The sequence below is a fragment of the Agrilus planipennis genome, unplaced genomic scaffold (genome assembly GCF_000699045.2).
Source record: "Agrilus planipennis isolate EAB-ADULT unplaced genomic scaffold, Apla_2.0 scaffold9, whole genome shotgun sequence".
NCBI lineage: Eukaryota > Metazoa > Arthropoda > Insecta > Coleoptera > Buprestidae > Agrilus > Agrilus planipennis.
The window spans coordinates 1,474,511-1,489,354 of record NW_020442467.1 but is presented as its reverse complement, the minus strand read 5'-3'; the positions used below and the strand labels follow the sequence as shown (position 1 = coordinate 1,489,354).

At 33.7% G+C, this 14,844-nt stretch overlaps 1 protein-coding gene across 1 annotated transcript; it reads left to right on the top strand.

The window, feature by feature from the left end:
- The first annotated feature begins 279 nt into the window (after positions 1-279).
- Positions 280-11,031, top strand: LOC108737187 (dehydrogenase/reductase SDR family member 7). The gene is made up of 7 exons (XM_018469905.2): positions 280-594; positions 687-836; positions 2,128-2,480; positions 2,730-2,849; positions 4,498-4,664; positions 6,491-6,563; positions 10,743-11,031. The coding sequence occupies exons 1-7, from the start codon at positions 474-476 to the stop codon at positions 10,755-10,757; spliced, it is 999 nt and encodes a 332-aa protein (XP_018325407.1). The 5' UTR covers positions 280-473; the 3' UTR covers positions 10,758-11,031.
- The last annotated feature ends 3,813 nt before the right edge of the window (positions 11,032-14,844 follow it).

Here is a 14,844-nt window from a genome sequence, read left to right as displayed (position 1 = left end):
ACTTTTAATATCACTTTTTATCCAGTTTGATCTCGATTTGTTTTTTTTTTTATTGGAGAAGCTTTTTAATATAACATAGAACTTGACAAATTTTACATTTGTATTTTTGTTTTAATTATGTGGGTATTGTAGTAGTGATCATTGTATTACAGACGTCGATTACAAAGGAATTTTGTTTATTTATTTACGTATCAGCTTGAACAATTATGAGATAATTCATCTATTAATTGATACTACTTATTTTTCTTTTAAGAAATGCGATTACTTTCAAAATAGACACAATCCATAGTGCATTACTTTATTTTTACTGTCTGACAACGAGAAAGTATTTTAATGGGTCACTGACGAAGCAAATAACTCGTCGAAGTTTCGTTTAGAGATAATAATTTCTATTTCATTTACATTTATGTAGTATCTACGTACAGAGACTTGCGTAATGATGTATTTCTTTTAAATAAAAAGAAAGACTAACAATGCTTTTTACAATAATCGGAGTTGGTGTTTTTGCATATGGAATTATTTATACGATACTCGTTTGTTTAGCTGATTGTGATTTACAATTAGCATTTTTCGAACGGTTCGGTAAAAAAATTCGTAAGTAAATAACTAATAAGGCTACCTATCTAACCTTAAAAAGACGTAGGTAATGCATTATCAGAGTTAATTAACTTTGAATAATATTGTAGGGAATTTAAAGGGAAAAGTCGTTTTTATTACTGGGGCTTCTAGTGGAATTGGTGAAGGAACGGCTCTTGCCCTAGCCAAAAATGGGGTTAAATTAGTACTTGCAGCCAGGAGATTGGCGGAACTTGAAAGAGTTAAGCAAAAATGTTTAGGTCGGTTTATTTTAATAAATATGCTTGGGTCATGTTTTAGAATCGACATCTTTAACTGTTTCTGCAACCATATTAAATCCTGTATCTTACCTCCTTCCCCTCTCCCAAAAATAAAATGTGGTTTTGCTGTGTTGCCATATAAAATGCAATATTCTAACACAAAAGGTTTATCAAATTATACTGAAATTACCTTTTCCTTTTATTTATGTTGTTATGATCGTAATACCTACATTTCAAATTCTCCAAGTATTTCTTACTACCTGTAACATATAAATGATCTTACAATGCGTAATCGCTTTTGTTAATAGCAGTTTGTAGTTTCTTTTACTTTTAAAAGTCAATTAATTACTTAAATAATAAGTATTACTTTTCTATGAGGAATAATTAGAACGTTTATTCTGATAAAGTATTATGAATATTAATTTACATTATTAAATTATCTCTCAGATGCTAGCATGCTTTAGCTACATTTTGAAATTATTTCCAAAGTGACTGTTGTATCCCTTTTACAATTAATAAATTGTTAATTATAATAATATCTTTAACATCTTAACTAAAGTTCTGTGATAAATAAGTATTGTTTCATGAAATGAAGATTTTGATGTTGATCACATATTTGTATGACCTGTAACAATTCTCTGAAGAAGCTCAAAATCCTGAGCGAAACTCTAAATTGAACAATTAAAGATTACTTAATAAGTTCACAACACAAATGAAAAAAGTAAAACTGTCGATATTTGGTAATATAATTGTCAATTGATCTGTATTTATTTTCACGTCCTTTAGTAGGGACATTATTATATGTATAAATATAGATATGTGGCAACATTGTTAGGATGCACTGCGCTTCGTATCTAAAGAATTTAATTCAGTAATTATGAACACAATTTTACCTTCATTCGCTTATTTTAACATGATTTTATATAATTTGTACATTAAGGGGTTGCAAAGCATCTCCGTTATTTCCAAAAACATTGAATACTTAATTATTTCTGTTTTTGTACCCTAATTTTCAAAAGTACACTTCACTCCGAAACATAAAGTTGGAGTTACAAAATATCTATGTGATGTAGGCGAAAAACTTTGAAACTATTTTATTTTCATTCGCGTTCAAAATTTTTATTCACGAAAATCAATTTTAAACTGCTGCTAACAGAAACCAATCTAAGTTCTTTCATGTAATATGGTGCACATATTCCATTTTCCATTTTTTCCTGCCTTTCGAAAATTCTGAAAAAATATTCATGTAATTCAAGTATTTTTAATTATACCTACGGAATAAATCTTTTAGAAATTTCGAATGGATTACTAACCAGTGAAGATGTGCTAATCCTTCAAATGGACATGTTGGATATTAAATCTCATCAAAAATACTTCGATCTCGCCGTCCAACATTTTGGAAATGTCGATATTCTGTTTAATAACGCAGGTCGCTCCCAAAGGGCAACCTGGGAAAATATTGAATTGGACATTCATAAACAACTTTTTGAATTGAACGTTTTTTCGGTTGTAAATTTGACTTCCATTGCTGTTAGGTATTTCAATTCAAAAGGATCAGGGCATGTTGCTGTTACATCCAGTTTAGCTGGTGTAGTAGGGGTGCCGTTTTCTGGTTCTTATACTGGATCCAAACATGCTATTCACGTAAGTTTGCCTTTTAAAGTAACCACTTATAATTTAATATCTGCATAAAAAACTTCAGTTTCACTTTTTAGTAAATTTATTTTTCAAGGGAGGAGTAAATTTATTAGGTTGTTTATATCACCCCCCTAATGTGTGTTCGCATATATATACCTTTTGATAAAATTATTGTTTTTTTAAATTCATTTACTTTTGATTTTTAGTAAATTATGTACTGATTTTCAATCAGTTAATTGATGATTACATTTTTAGGGATTCTTTAACTCTTTGAGAACAGAAAAAACAGGAAAAAATCTAACTGTATCTATCATATGCCCAGGTCCTGTCTTTACGAATTTTTTATCAGAAAGCTTCACAGAGACAGTAGGAAAGGTATGCATATTTATATTTTATTATGGAGGGTAGAGGTACTATCTCTATTGTGAAAAAATGTCCGTCAAACTGCGTTAAATTAGGGTGGCGCCACAGTAACAACAAGAAAAATAAACAAGGACAAAATTACTTTGAACTACATTAATCTTTGAGACTAGACTATTGAGCGGCATGAGCTAGAGGTTTAGTCCATTGCTTAGCCAGTTCGTTACCGGGTCCAAGTTTTTCTGTGGTTTCCTTGGATCACTTAGGCAAATGCTGGGGCGGTAATATTCCACAGATAATCTTTCATTCTCTTCTGTCTTCGTTTCGCCCGTCTCATCTTTCTCACCCGAAACATCATCCACTCATTTCCACGATTCCTGACAGGAGGCTGAAGAGGGCCTTCCGCCCTACAAGCCGACGTAGTCCAGAGGGACTACCCGCCCACCAGAATTAGTGGCTGGTGGGAATGAAAAACCTAAAAAGAGTATACTGGACTGTCACTAGCCACTCTAGTCACTAAAAATATTCAATTTTCTAACTCGGCATACTTCAATCCGTCAACAACTGTTACATTTTTTTTTATGTTTTCGTGGAAGAGGGGAAATCTTCAAAAGACACCCAGCCGTCCGTACGACTGGGTAGCGTGACTGTTACATTCGTACCACACCTTTTGCCTATGTTAGCGCCATTATCCTCATGAAATTGACCACTCTCTAGAAAGAAAGAAGATCACGCGGTCAGTACTTGTCTCTTTTTCTCTTTCTTTACCTCATTCTTCCGTTTCTCAGTCACATTGAAACGCTTCTAACTTTCTCCACATTTAATAATTAGCATCTCCCTCATAGGAAAGTTAAGGTGCTGATCGAAATGTACCTATTAACAACAATATAATCTGAAAAAAGTCATAAAAATAAACCCTTTTTACACCATAAACAAATAACGTTTAAACTTAAAGTCTCTCTCAAGGACAATAATGTAATGTACTTTAAATTTTCCCTTTATTTTCTTCAACTTCAACCTCTAACCCCTCTACATTGAGTTGCAAAATCTAATACATAAATATTAATTGTAGCACACCCAATTTGTTGGGTAATATCAGGGCCGGATTTATATGGGGGCATTTGCGATCGGCGTCCAGAATTCCCACAAAGTAAGCCCCCCTTCCTAAATTATGTTGTTTCTATTACCGCAATAACCTATAGTGTAACCTAGCCCCGGAAAACTTCACTTGTGTCCTAACTTGAAGATGTATACTACTTACTTTATCCTATCCTCTCATATCTTAATTCCTACCTTATTCCTTATCTTCATTATCTTTACATTAATACTTCACTATTTTATCTTGCCTCAAAAATGTCGTCCCAACTGTTTCGTATTCATACGAGGTAAAGTCTAGGGGGTAGGGTTACAAAAAAAAAAGAGAAATCAAATCAATAGAACATTTGAAAACTTACCACAGTCAAGGCCCAATAAAACTTTTTCCAGCAAAAACAAACGCAGAAAAAGCTGAAATCGTTTTTTACTCGTGTAATTCATGTAATTTTCTACATAATTCCCTTTACCAATTCTAACAAGAGGGTCCTCACCTTATTTGTTCCCATGGGCCCCTGAATGTTGAACGTTGCACTGGGTAATATCTGTCAAATGATATATATTATTACAGAAGTATGGGATCAGTGCAAAACCTACAGATCGAAGACTGACAATGGAAAGATGTGGTGAACTTTGTGCCATAACGCTAGCCAATCAATTGGACGAAAGTTGGATGGCTCTGTTTCCACTTATTCCATTCACATATACAGCGGTATACTTTCCGCTAATTTTTAAAACGTTAGTACTCTTATATATGTTCCAACCTCTGAAAATTTTTTCATATTTTCTATAAAATCGTTATAATTTATTTTTGAAGTGAAACTTCTTTACGCACGGTAGGGTAAGTTCGTTTTATGCGAGTTGCTATGTAACGAAATCATGCAACGCATTTCCCCCGCTGCTGTCCCTATGTATTCTTAGATCTTTAAAACTACGCAACGGATTTTAATGCGTTTTTTTTTAGTAGATAGAGTAATTCAAGAGGAAGGTTTATATGTATAATACATGCATAATATAGTGGAGAAACACTGATTTTAGAGGTTTATAATGTGATGTAAATAAACACATTTTTTTGCGCTTACATTGCAAACGCCGAAAGAGCAGTGCGAGTCGAAAACATGCTTTAAAACCTTTAATATGTCTTCAAATATAAAGAAACATCTCGTTGATTTTTCCACTAATAATTGGTACCAATAACAGCACATTCGAGCACTGCAATTTTAGTGGATAAAAATGGTCAATTTTTCCGTGCAGTACGGATTATACGCTCCTCGCCGGTTGAGAGTTTGACCGAGAGTTGTCTCCTTCCTTTCCTGGCCTAATGTTGTTGTTCTCTACTTTGCGCCAGTCAAGCTAAAGGTCATGTCGCTAAAGAAACTAAACGAAGTATAGTAAGAAAATTGTACTTACTGTGACATTAATAAAAGACTACGTTTACCTGGGCCTATATGAACCAATACAGAAAGTAACAACAAAAGCACACTGAATGCTCCCTAAAATTGTAAACGTTTTTAGTGCACGTAAGTCATAATTAATGTTGTAGCTAAGTTCTTTGTATATTTGGTTTTTATGAAACTACGAGTAGAAGATTGTATAAAATGCAAGGTATTTCTTTAACAGTTTTAATTNAATTTTTTTTTTATTTTTCAACATAGTCCCCTTTTAGAAAGATACACTTCTCCCAACGAACCTGCCATTTTGATGACTTCCTCGTTTGAGCTAAATTTCTTTCTCGCTAGTCATTTCTTCCTGGTAGGGAACAAGACGAAGTCGCAGAGAGTCAAATCGAGTACGGGGTGTGCGGCTGCAAATTCATAACGTAATTCATGCAGTTTTGTGGCAACAACTCCTGATGAATATGCCGGTGCGTTATCGTGTTGAAAACGCACCTTCTTTTTCGCCAAATGTGTCCGTGTCTCCTTCAATTTTTTGTCGAAGCGATCCAATAACTCACTGTAGTATTGTCCAGTGATCGTTCTTCCTTTTCCTAAAAAATCCGTAAAATGATTTCCTCGGTAACAACGTTTGCCAGGCTTCCTGGTCGCTCCTATCAAAAACGGATCTTTGCCCACGTTTAAATTCGTTGAAGCAATATCTAACTGTGGTCGTAGATGGCGAAATGTCTCCATAAACAGTATCCAACTTTGTTTTCATCTCCTCGCATTTTTTCCCATCCGAAAACAAAAAGCGAGTTACCGAACGATACTGCTCTTTTTCCATCTTAGCGAAAATAACGAAACACGTCTCAGTCGAATGGCTGCCAAATCCAAACTAACCTATCAATCAGTCTGAAATTCGTTTTGGCGTGGTTTGATAGATAGCAGCACACGATGACAATACCAATTTCCCTCAGGAACATCCTCTGTCTTCAAATACGGGTACTTATTGAACCGCCCTCGTATATTTACTAGCAGCATTGCACCCGTGCGAAGCTTAATGTACGAATAATACCATTAAACCAATTCTTTAACCCCTATCCCGGTATGTTTGTGTGTTTGAAGAAGTTTTACTTCAGTAGCGTATTGTATAATTACACGTTGTATTTTTTTTTATTCTATTTGCAGCACTCTAAAGATCGTGGGTGTTAATACACTATTCAAGTTAAGAGACAGTAGTGATATCCAGTTAATGACTGAGGTAGTTACGGTATAGAAAACAGAGAGCACGTTTTCGTTTTGTTGTAGCATGCTTTGTTATTGCTTTTGTTTGGTATTGTTACAATGTACTTAATTATATTTGCTCAATTATTTTACACTAATGAATGTTGGTTTATGTGTTGCTTAATAATGAGGTAGTGTCGTACATGCTTTTAAAATACTTTATTATTTTGTGTTATTGCTTTTACAAAAAATGTTTATATTTTTAATTTATTGTATGTAACGTAACAATTAAAAATTGGTTGGAAATCGAAATAAAAATAATTTTTAATTAATTGCGATAAAGCATTAGCTATGCATCCATTCAAATATAGTAGAATTCGGTTATAGCGTCACCCTAACTAACGGTTGTCGTTATAACCGATGTTGTTATAACCAGAGATGTGATTTATTTAAAATGCAAATACAAAATGAAAATACTTATTTTTTGAGAAAAGTATTTTATATTCTATTTAAAACACTTTTCCAAACGTTTTTTTTATTTGTAAAATGCAAAATACATTCTTGCCGTTAAAAGTTTTGTTAGTATTACCGATCAAACATTATATAAAATGATTAATGAAAGTTGCTCACATTGGCCATTGATCGTATTAGAAGCTTAAAAAGGGGACAAAGAGGCATTCAATGAGGACCTTCTGATTCTTTAACAGAAGAGAGCTCAAAAAACTCCTTGGAAATGGATAATCTAAAATATTGGATCGATATTGTTTTCCGGGTTCAATGTCATGGTCCATGGAATTTTGAAGTTCCAAATTGATATCAGTATCTGCCAAATCACCATTTATCGTACCTTTAGCAAGGAACTACGAAATTCTATGAATTACGACAAAACAGCCCGAAAAACAATATCGAATTGATATACTCCAGCTGTGTAAAACTGAAAACTACAAAATATTGTGTGATATTAAATGCCTGTAATCCAAAATTCTCAGAAAACGATTCGAAAAGCTTCACTTATTAAATCTATCAAAACTAAAGAAACTATGGATTCCATTTCTTTCTCTAATTACAATGTGTAAAAGATCGGAAACAAAATGGAGTTGTAAATATTTTGATATAAAATGATTGATGTTGATTTTACATCAATAAAATTATTTGCAACCCTATTTTGGCTCTAATTTTTCACGCTAAACAAACTATTTTGGGATCAGTGTCTTTTTTCCAATTAAAACGGGTAACAAAGGTAAATAAGGAGTCACATAGAAGAATTATTTGTTGCTGAACTAAAGAAACTATTACCTAAAGACAGAAAAACTATATCTCAATCATTTCAAACAGAAAAATATGAATCATACTCAATCTTCGCAGCTGGTGATATAGTGTAAACACCACTATCAGCCTAGAAAAACTTCAATATTTAAAAAATTAGCAAATGCTTGCATTGTATACTTCTTAAATAAATGTAGAAAATTAAATAGGTATTTATTTAATAGGCTCGAGGGGCGCCTATGAGGTGCTAGCCTAGAGCGCTCTCGACATTTAATCCGCCTCTGTATTTAGGTATATATTTTACATTTGAAATAAATCAAAAAAGTACTTGCATTTTGTATTTAAATACTTTTAAAAACCCATGTTGCACATCTCTAGTTATAACCAATTTCTCATGTGATTTTAAAGTCAACATCGTTTGGATTTTTTTTATAAATATCTACTTTTTTAGAGTAGGTATCTACCTTGATTATTGGTTGGTTATTTATTTATTTTTATAATACCATATATATATTTTTATGTACCTACATTTTTCCTATTTTGCGGTGTTTTTGTTGTTGCCGATTGTCTGTTTTTATTTTTTGATTAATCTGCTTAATGTTGAATTTGTTTACTACTGCACTTTTTAGTAAATACACGATTAACGACTACATTTTATTATAATAACAATGCATGACAGATAATTTCTTTAATAAATGTTTATTTCAAACGATCCGTTACAAGTAGGTTATTAAAAAGTGATAAACATTTATTCCGGTAACCAAACCGAATGATCCAGGGTTGCCACCTAGCCAGAGCATCAGTTAACACTAATATGACATCATTAAAATAAAGATTATGAGAAAAACTTTGTAGTATTTCATGCTCAATTAAAATACTAGTGGTGATCAGACTGGGTTCCCACCGACCTACACTTTGATACAAAGTCGGAAAGCAAAGTGGAAAATCCTCTTCGCTAGAGAGTGAAAGATGAAATAATCGACATAAAAATATAACAAAAGTAAATGATAATATTTAGAATGGTACTGTTCCAGCATCTTTTATACAAGATCCAAGATAAACTCAAAACAGAAAGAATGTCCTCCCGAATGCTAAGCAAAGATCTAACCACTAAAAAAAAAAAAACATTTGGGTGTTTTATTCCCACCAACCAGTAATGCTGTTGGGCGGACAGTCCCTCTGAGCTACGCCTGAAGGTAGGACGAAAGACCTGCTTCAGTCTCCTTTCAGGAATCGCGGGAAGGGATGGTTGGTGGTTCGGGTGAGAAAGATGAGACGGACGAATTGAGGACATAAAAGAATGAAAAATTATCTGTGGAAACCACAGAAATACTTGAACTAAGGTAGACGGACCCCTAGCTGTTAGCTGTCTGAGATGTGGTGTTATAGGAAGATGAGGATAATGAAAAATCCAATTCATATTAATACCTTCGGAAATAACTACAATTAATTTTAATAACTTGAATAATTAGAGATTGGATTCCTGCCTTAGTAAACAGTGGAGGGGGGGGGGGGAATATTAAGCGATATGGTCTGCTATTTAAATCGCTTCTTAGCACTTGGAAGGATCCCCGTTCGACTGTCTAGCCCGCTTATTTTCGTCAAAGTTTTTTTGTAATTTCCTAGGATTACTTAAGCAAACGCTGGAAGATCAACTAACGTATCTCATTCTTCTATTATGTTCATTTCGCCAACCAACAGCCAAACCTTACTCACTACAAATCCTAAAGAATACTGAAGAGTGTGTTACTTTTTACTGTAGTGCCATTGTACAAAATGTGTTAGATCAGTGAAGCAGCATTCGAACGAATATTTTTTTAAAGCTGTTTCAATATTGAAGTCGTTATCTAACGTGTTTTTGCCTTTTATTTATCCTACGGGTTTTCCTGGTTTGGTTTCATCTGAATAAGAGAGTGATAGTCCTCAAATGGTAATGACATACTAAATGGACAACGAGAAAGCCAGCAAGGAGAAACCGAAAACTCATATCTAATCTGTTCATGTAACTCGGTATTAACTAGATGAAGAACTAGTTAGGTACGAGGTGGCAACATAGCTTCCAGTTTGGTACCAAATGGATGTTTATCACTCTTTAGTAAATATGCTGGAAGATGGTCAAAATGGGTAAGCATAATAATAATTGTGATGGGATACAATTCCAATCATCGTCAAACCCCAAATAACTATATTTTTTGCACATTCTGTGCCACTTCAGAAGAGAGCGTGAAAAATAATTTTGGGAGACTATCACAATTATTTTCTTTCCGATCCTTGAGAGATGTGATGTGGTTCAGGAGTTTGAACTCATTTAATTTCAAATCAAGTTGTGACATGTTTAGGCTGTATTATTTAATCCCCGATATACCATGAGAAAATAGATTTATATAGAACAAATTGTTAAGTTAGATGTCCAAAATCCAAAATTTGAAAACTTTAACGGAATGACCAAACCATTAAATTTTTGTTTATTTTGTACATAAATTAGTTTTCCAATAGGGGCCTACTGTTATGCTAACAGGTAACAACTTTGTTTTTGACTTTATAGCAACTTTTCTTAACAAGTAGAATGAATACAGATAAAACAATTGACGAAGTTTCATTATTTTAATGATCTGAGAATTATTTCAGTCAAAAACCATTATTGTATTGACATTGTCAAGAGTTCCAATGAATAGCATTACTGCATTTTATCATCAAGCAGTATCATTATTCTTAACTTAACGTTTGGTCAAAACAATTGTAGGTTTTTATAACAAAATATACTTCTCAGAATTCACAAAGCTTCTCAGTAAAACCATACAAATAATTCCTAAACTGATTGTCTATTATTGCTCTTATTAATTTTAACATCGTAATTTTATATGAATTCACTTCATTAGTTCTTCTTTTGAATTGCTTTTCTATAATGGCTACACATAATTTTATGCTAAAGTATTACGTATTTTTACAGGCTAAAAAGAACTGAGATTTCTTCGTTTTTCTTAATGGTGGTGGTTTTTATCTACTGTGGATGGCTATTAAATTTTTAGCTTTTGCATATACATATACAGCTTCTTTTCTATTTTACTACTTTCTGTATTTCCTTTTTAAAATTATCATCTGATTATTTTCAAAAGTGTGGGGTGTAACTACATAAGTACAATTAATTACATTTTTGTAGGAAAATAATTTATACTTCGACTGAAATTGTATACTTTGTATTAACTTTTATGAGATGAGATATTATAATGACATAATTACTTCTTGTATTATTTGTAATCCTTTATTATCCAATATAATCTCGGCTGGCGTCCATGTGGGCGGAAAACTTACGGGGTAGTGAAAAAAATGTTGACTTCCTAACTTATGAAAAGAATAATCAGAACAATTTTTAAGTCACTTACTAAAAAACAGATTTTGAAAATTCCAATTATAGGGGAATAAAAAAGAAGAAAAGTCTTATTTCTATGAATGATCTAAATCTCAATAGATGCTTGCTGTAAGTGTGTTAACTTACTTTTGCACTCTTCCTTTAAACTGCTTCAAAGGTTCAAATTAACTGGTAACTGGTAAAGGTGGGGCAAAATCAAAATCTCTCGTGGAAATTCCATTTGTTTCTCAAGAAATAAGATTAGTGCAAGCGTGAATATTAGCAATTTAGGCATGACATTAGGGGAAGTTCAATTTGGGTTTAGAAGAAATAGAGGAACGTGGGAGGTCATTCTGGCTTTACGGATAACAATATAAAAAACGATAGAAAAAGGAAAGAGTGCGTACATAGGATTTGTAGATTTAGAAAAAGCTTTTGACAATATTAAATGGGACAAGATGTTAAATATACTTAAAAATGTAGGGATGAGTTAGAGAGATAGAAGAGTGATACTTAGTTTGTATACACAGCAACAGGCAGTTATAGAGATGGAGCAGCAAATTAGAGAAGTAAATTTTAGGAAGAGAGTCAGACAGGGACTCATACTAGTGTGACAGCTGTCATCGCTACTTTTTAATCTGTACACCGAAGACGCGATCAACATCATTAAAGACAGTAGAACTGTAGGGATAAATATAGTGGGGCAACAGATTAGTATGCTTACATTTGCCGATGATATAGGAGTATTAACATCTAGCAAGGAGGGGAGTTAGAGATTGCTTTAAATAAAATGGAAGCGGTATTGACAAAACAGTACTGCATAAAAATAAATAAAAGTAAAACAAAAATATTGTTATGCAAGGGAAGAAAAGGTAGGGAAGTAGCGAATATAAAGATATGAGACGACAAATTAGAGGAAGTGGCTGATATATAGGAAGACAGATAAGTCAGAACGGAAGGAGTAGTATGGAAATAAAGCAGAGGATAACGCAGGGTCGAGTCGCCTTCAAGAAAAAGAAGTCACTTTCATGCTCGATTGTTAAAGGTGTACGTTTGGAACGCGGCACTGTACGGGTACGAAACGTGGACGGTGGGCACGGCGGGAAAGATAAGGTTAAAAGCGTTCGCAATATGGTATTACAGGCGAATGATGAGGGTGCCGTAGTTAGAGGAGGTTAGAAATGAAGACGTATTAGAAAGGATAGGAGAACAAAGGACTATGTATATACAAATGCAATTATATAACTAAATCTACCCGTCAACAACTTTTACCTACAGCGGAGAAATTGCTGGCAAAATCAAACGCAGCTATTCGTACATCGCACTTCTGTACTTGCTAACCTATGAAAATACAACTAATCATCTAACTATCTAGCCTAAAAAACTCAGACTTCATATTTGCGCTTCTTGCCTCCACCAATTTTACTACACTCACTACACTGCATTTCGTTTCTTATCAAGGCTGCCCTTCGTTTCTCACCTTTCACCGTTTCCATCTTTTGACTATCTTGCTGCCTACCGCTATGCTAGACGAATCTGTCTTCTGCATCGTTACCGGCTTGCTCCTTATAAACGTTACGTTTTTTACCATTTTCACCCCCCTCGTCCGGATTCTACTGACCTATTTCCTTTATGAACTTTTCCATCACTTCCTCGACGAAATCGTTCGTATCAAACACTGTTAAGACGAAGCTAAGTCACCGTCTTTGTTGTCTAATGCTAATCCGTTTCCGAACGCTGAGTTGTAAATGTTACTGATTTTTGTTTTCATGAAAAAGGGAAAATCTTCAAAATACGCCCAGCAGTTTGTACGACGAGGGTTAAAACATGTATAAAAATAGGAGACAAGGAACTACACCATACGAGAAGAAGTCACCGATTTTCTGTATTTAAAAACATAGGTAACTCACAATGGAAAAAGCGTTAGAGACATAAAACAAAAAATTGTGCAAAGTCGAGTCGTTTTTTACAAAAAGAAATCAATTTTGTGATCGAGATCGAATAACTTGGAAATTCTAAAACTATTGTTCGTGTTTATGTTTGGAGCACGGCAGTATTGGTGTGAGATGTAATCGGTAGGCGAAAAAAATTAAAGAGTTTGATGCATTGGAGGAATGGCGTTATAGGAGGATTTTAAAAATACCATGAGTAAGAAAAGTTAGAAATGAGGAGGTATTGTATCGAAGAAGCAAATTTTTTACTGTCGTAAAGAAGCGAATTTATCTGTTCAATTTTTTTGACATATGATCACTTTAATATTATATTAAAAGCGATTTTATAATTAAGCATGGATATCATTGATTTGACTTCTTGATTATTCTTCATTATAATTATTGATTTCGCGATTTAAACGGTTAAAACAATTTAGATGTATCTACCAACTTTGAACCAGTGACCTAAATATGAATTTGTGGATAATATGTAACATGCCCAGCGCAGCCACCATGTATCGAAAAAGCGAATTTATCTGTTTAATTTATTTGACATATGACCATTTTCAATATTGAGTTATTATTAAGTAATGATATCCCATATCACAAATAATGAATTTTATATATTTAGAAATGGGATATCATTTATTGTAAACGCAAAAATTAATGCAAACCAAACATTTACTCAATGTAATAATGTCAATGCTATGAATGCATTGAGGCGGCGCTTTTCTGATACAGAAACAGAAATAGCGAGTAAGCAAAAATAAAAAAACATACTGGCGAACGGCTAATTTAGAAATTCGAAAAAGGTTGTTAAAGGTGTATGTTTAGAGCACGGCGCTGTACGGGTGCGAAATATGGACAGTGGGCGCAGCGGAAAAGAAAATATTAGAAGCGTTCGAAATGTGGTGTTACGGGCGAATGATGAGGATAACGTGGATAGAGAACGTTAGAAATGAAGAGGTATTGGAAAGAGTAAGATAACAGATGCCTCTATGAAAGTCAATAAGAAATAGGAGAGATAAGTTAGTAGGACAGCTTCCCAGGCATGAAGGTCTATTCAGAGACACATTAGAGGCAGAAACGGAAGTTAGGAAGGGTAGAGGTAGACCTAGATTAGATTACTGTTCGCAAATAATTAAGGATATGGGCTGTTCTAGTTTTAGGGAAATGCGAAGATTAGCGCATGATAGGAAAGAGTGGAGGTGTGTGTCCAACCAGTCTTATGACTGACGACTTTATGGTGATGAATTTAACAATTGCAATTAAATAAGACGTAAAAGATCTTTCGACTAAAACCACATCAAAAGACACCATCGAACGAAGTGCAGGTCTACACCATGTATTGAAGAAGCGAATTACTCTAAAGGAACGTAGAAACGGAAGGGAACTAAGACAGGGTGAGTGAAGACGATAAGTCGTCTCATCACCTTGCATCTTCGTGATCTTGAATTCGACTCAAGACTTTCGACTTCTTGATTATACTATATTTACTGATTTCGCCATTTAAACGGTTGCTAATTGACCTACTAACACAGTAAGTACGTAGGTCTTTGCTTGCAGTTTTAAATAAATAATTTAAATTTACTTTGTACCAGTGACCTAAATAAGAATTTATGGATACTATGTAACAGTATTAGAAACAGTAGCAGAACATAGAAGTATTATGGAAGTCAGTAAGAAATAGGCGAAATAGGTTGAAGGAACATACACCTTCTCAGATGTGAAGGACTAATTAGAAGCAGAAACGGGACTTAAGATTTAGATTA

Coding starts and splice junctions, on each gene's coding strand:
- LOC108737187 (XM_018469905.2), top strand. CDS start 474: ATGCTTTTTACAATAATCGGAGTTGGTGTTTTTGCATATGGAATTATT. Junction 595..686: donor ACGGTTCGGTAAAAAAATTC/GTAAGTAAATAA, acceptor ATAATATTGTAG/GGAATTTAAAGGGAAAAGTC. Junction 4,665..6,490: donor TTTCCGCTAATTTTTAAAAC/GTTAGTACTCTT, acceptor TTCTATTTGCAG/CACTCTAAAGATCGTGGGTG.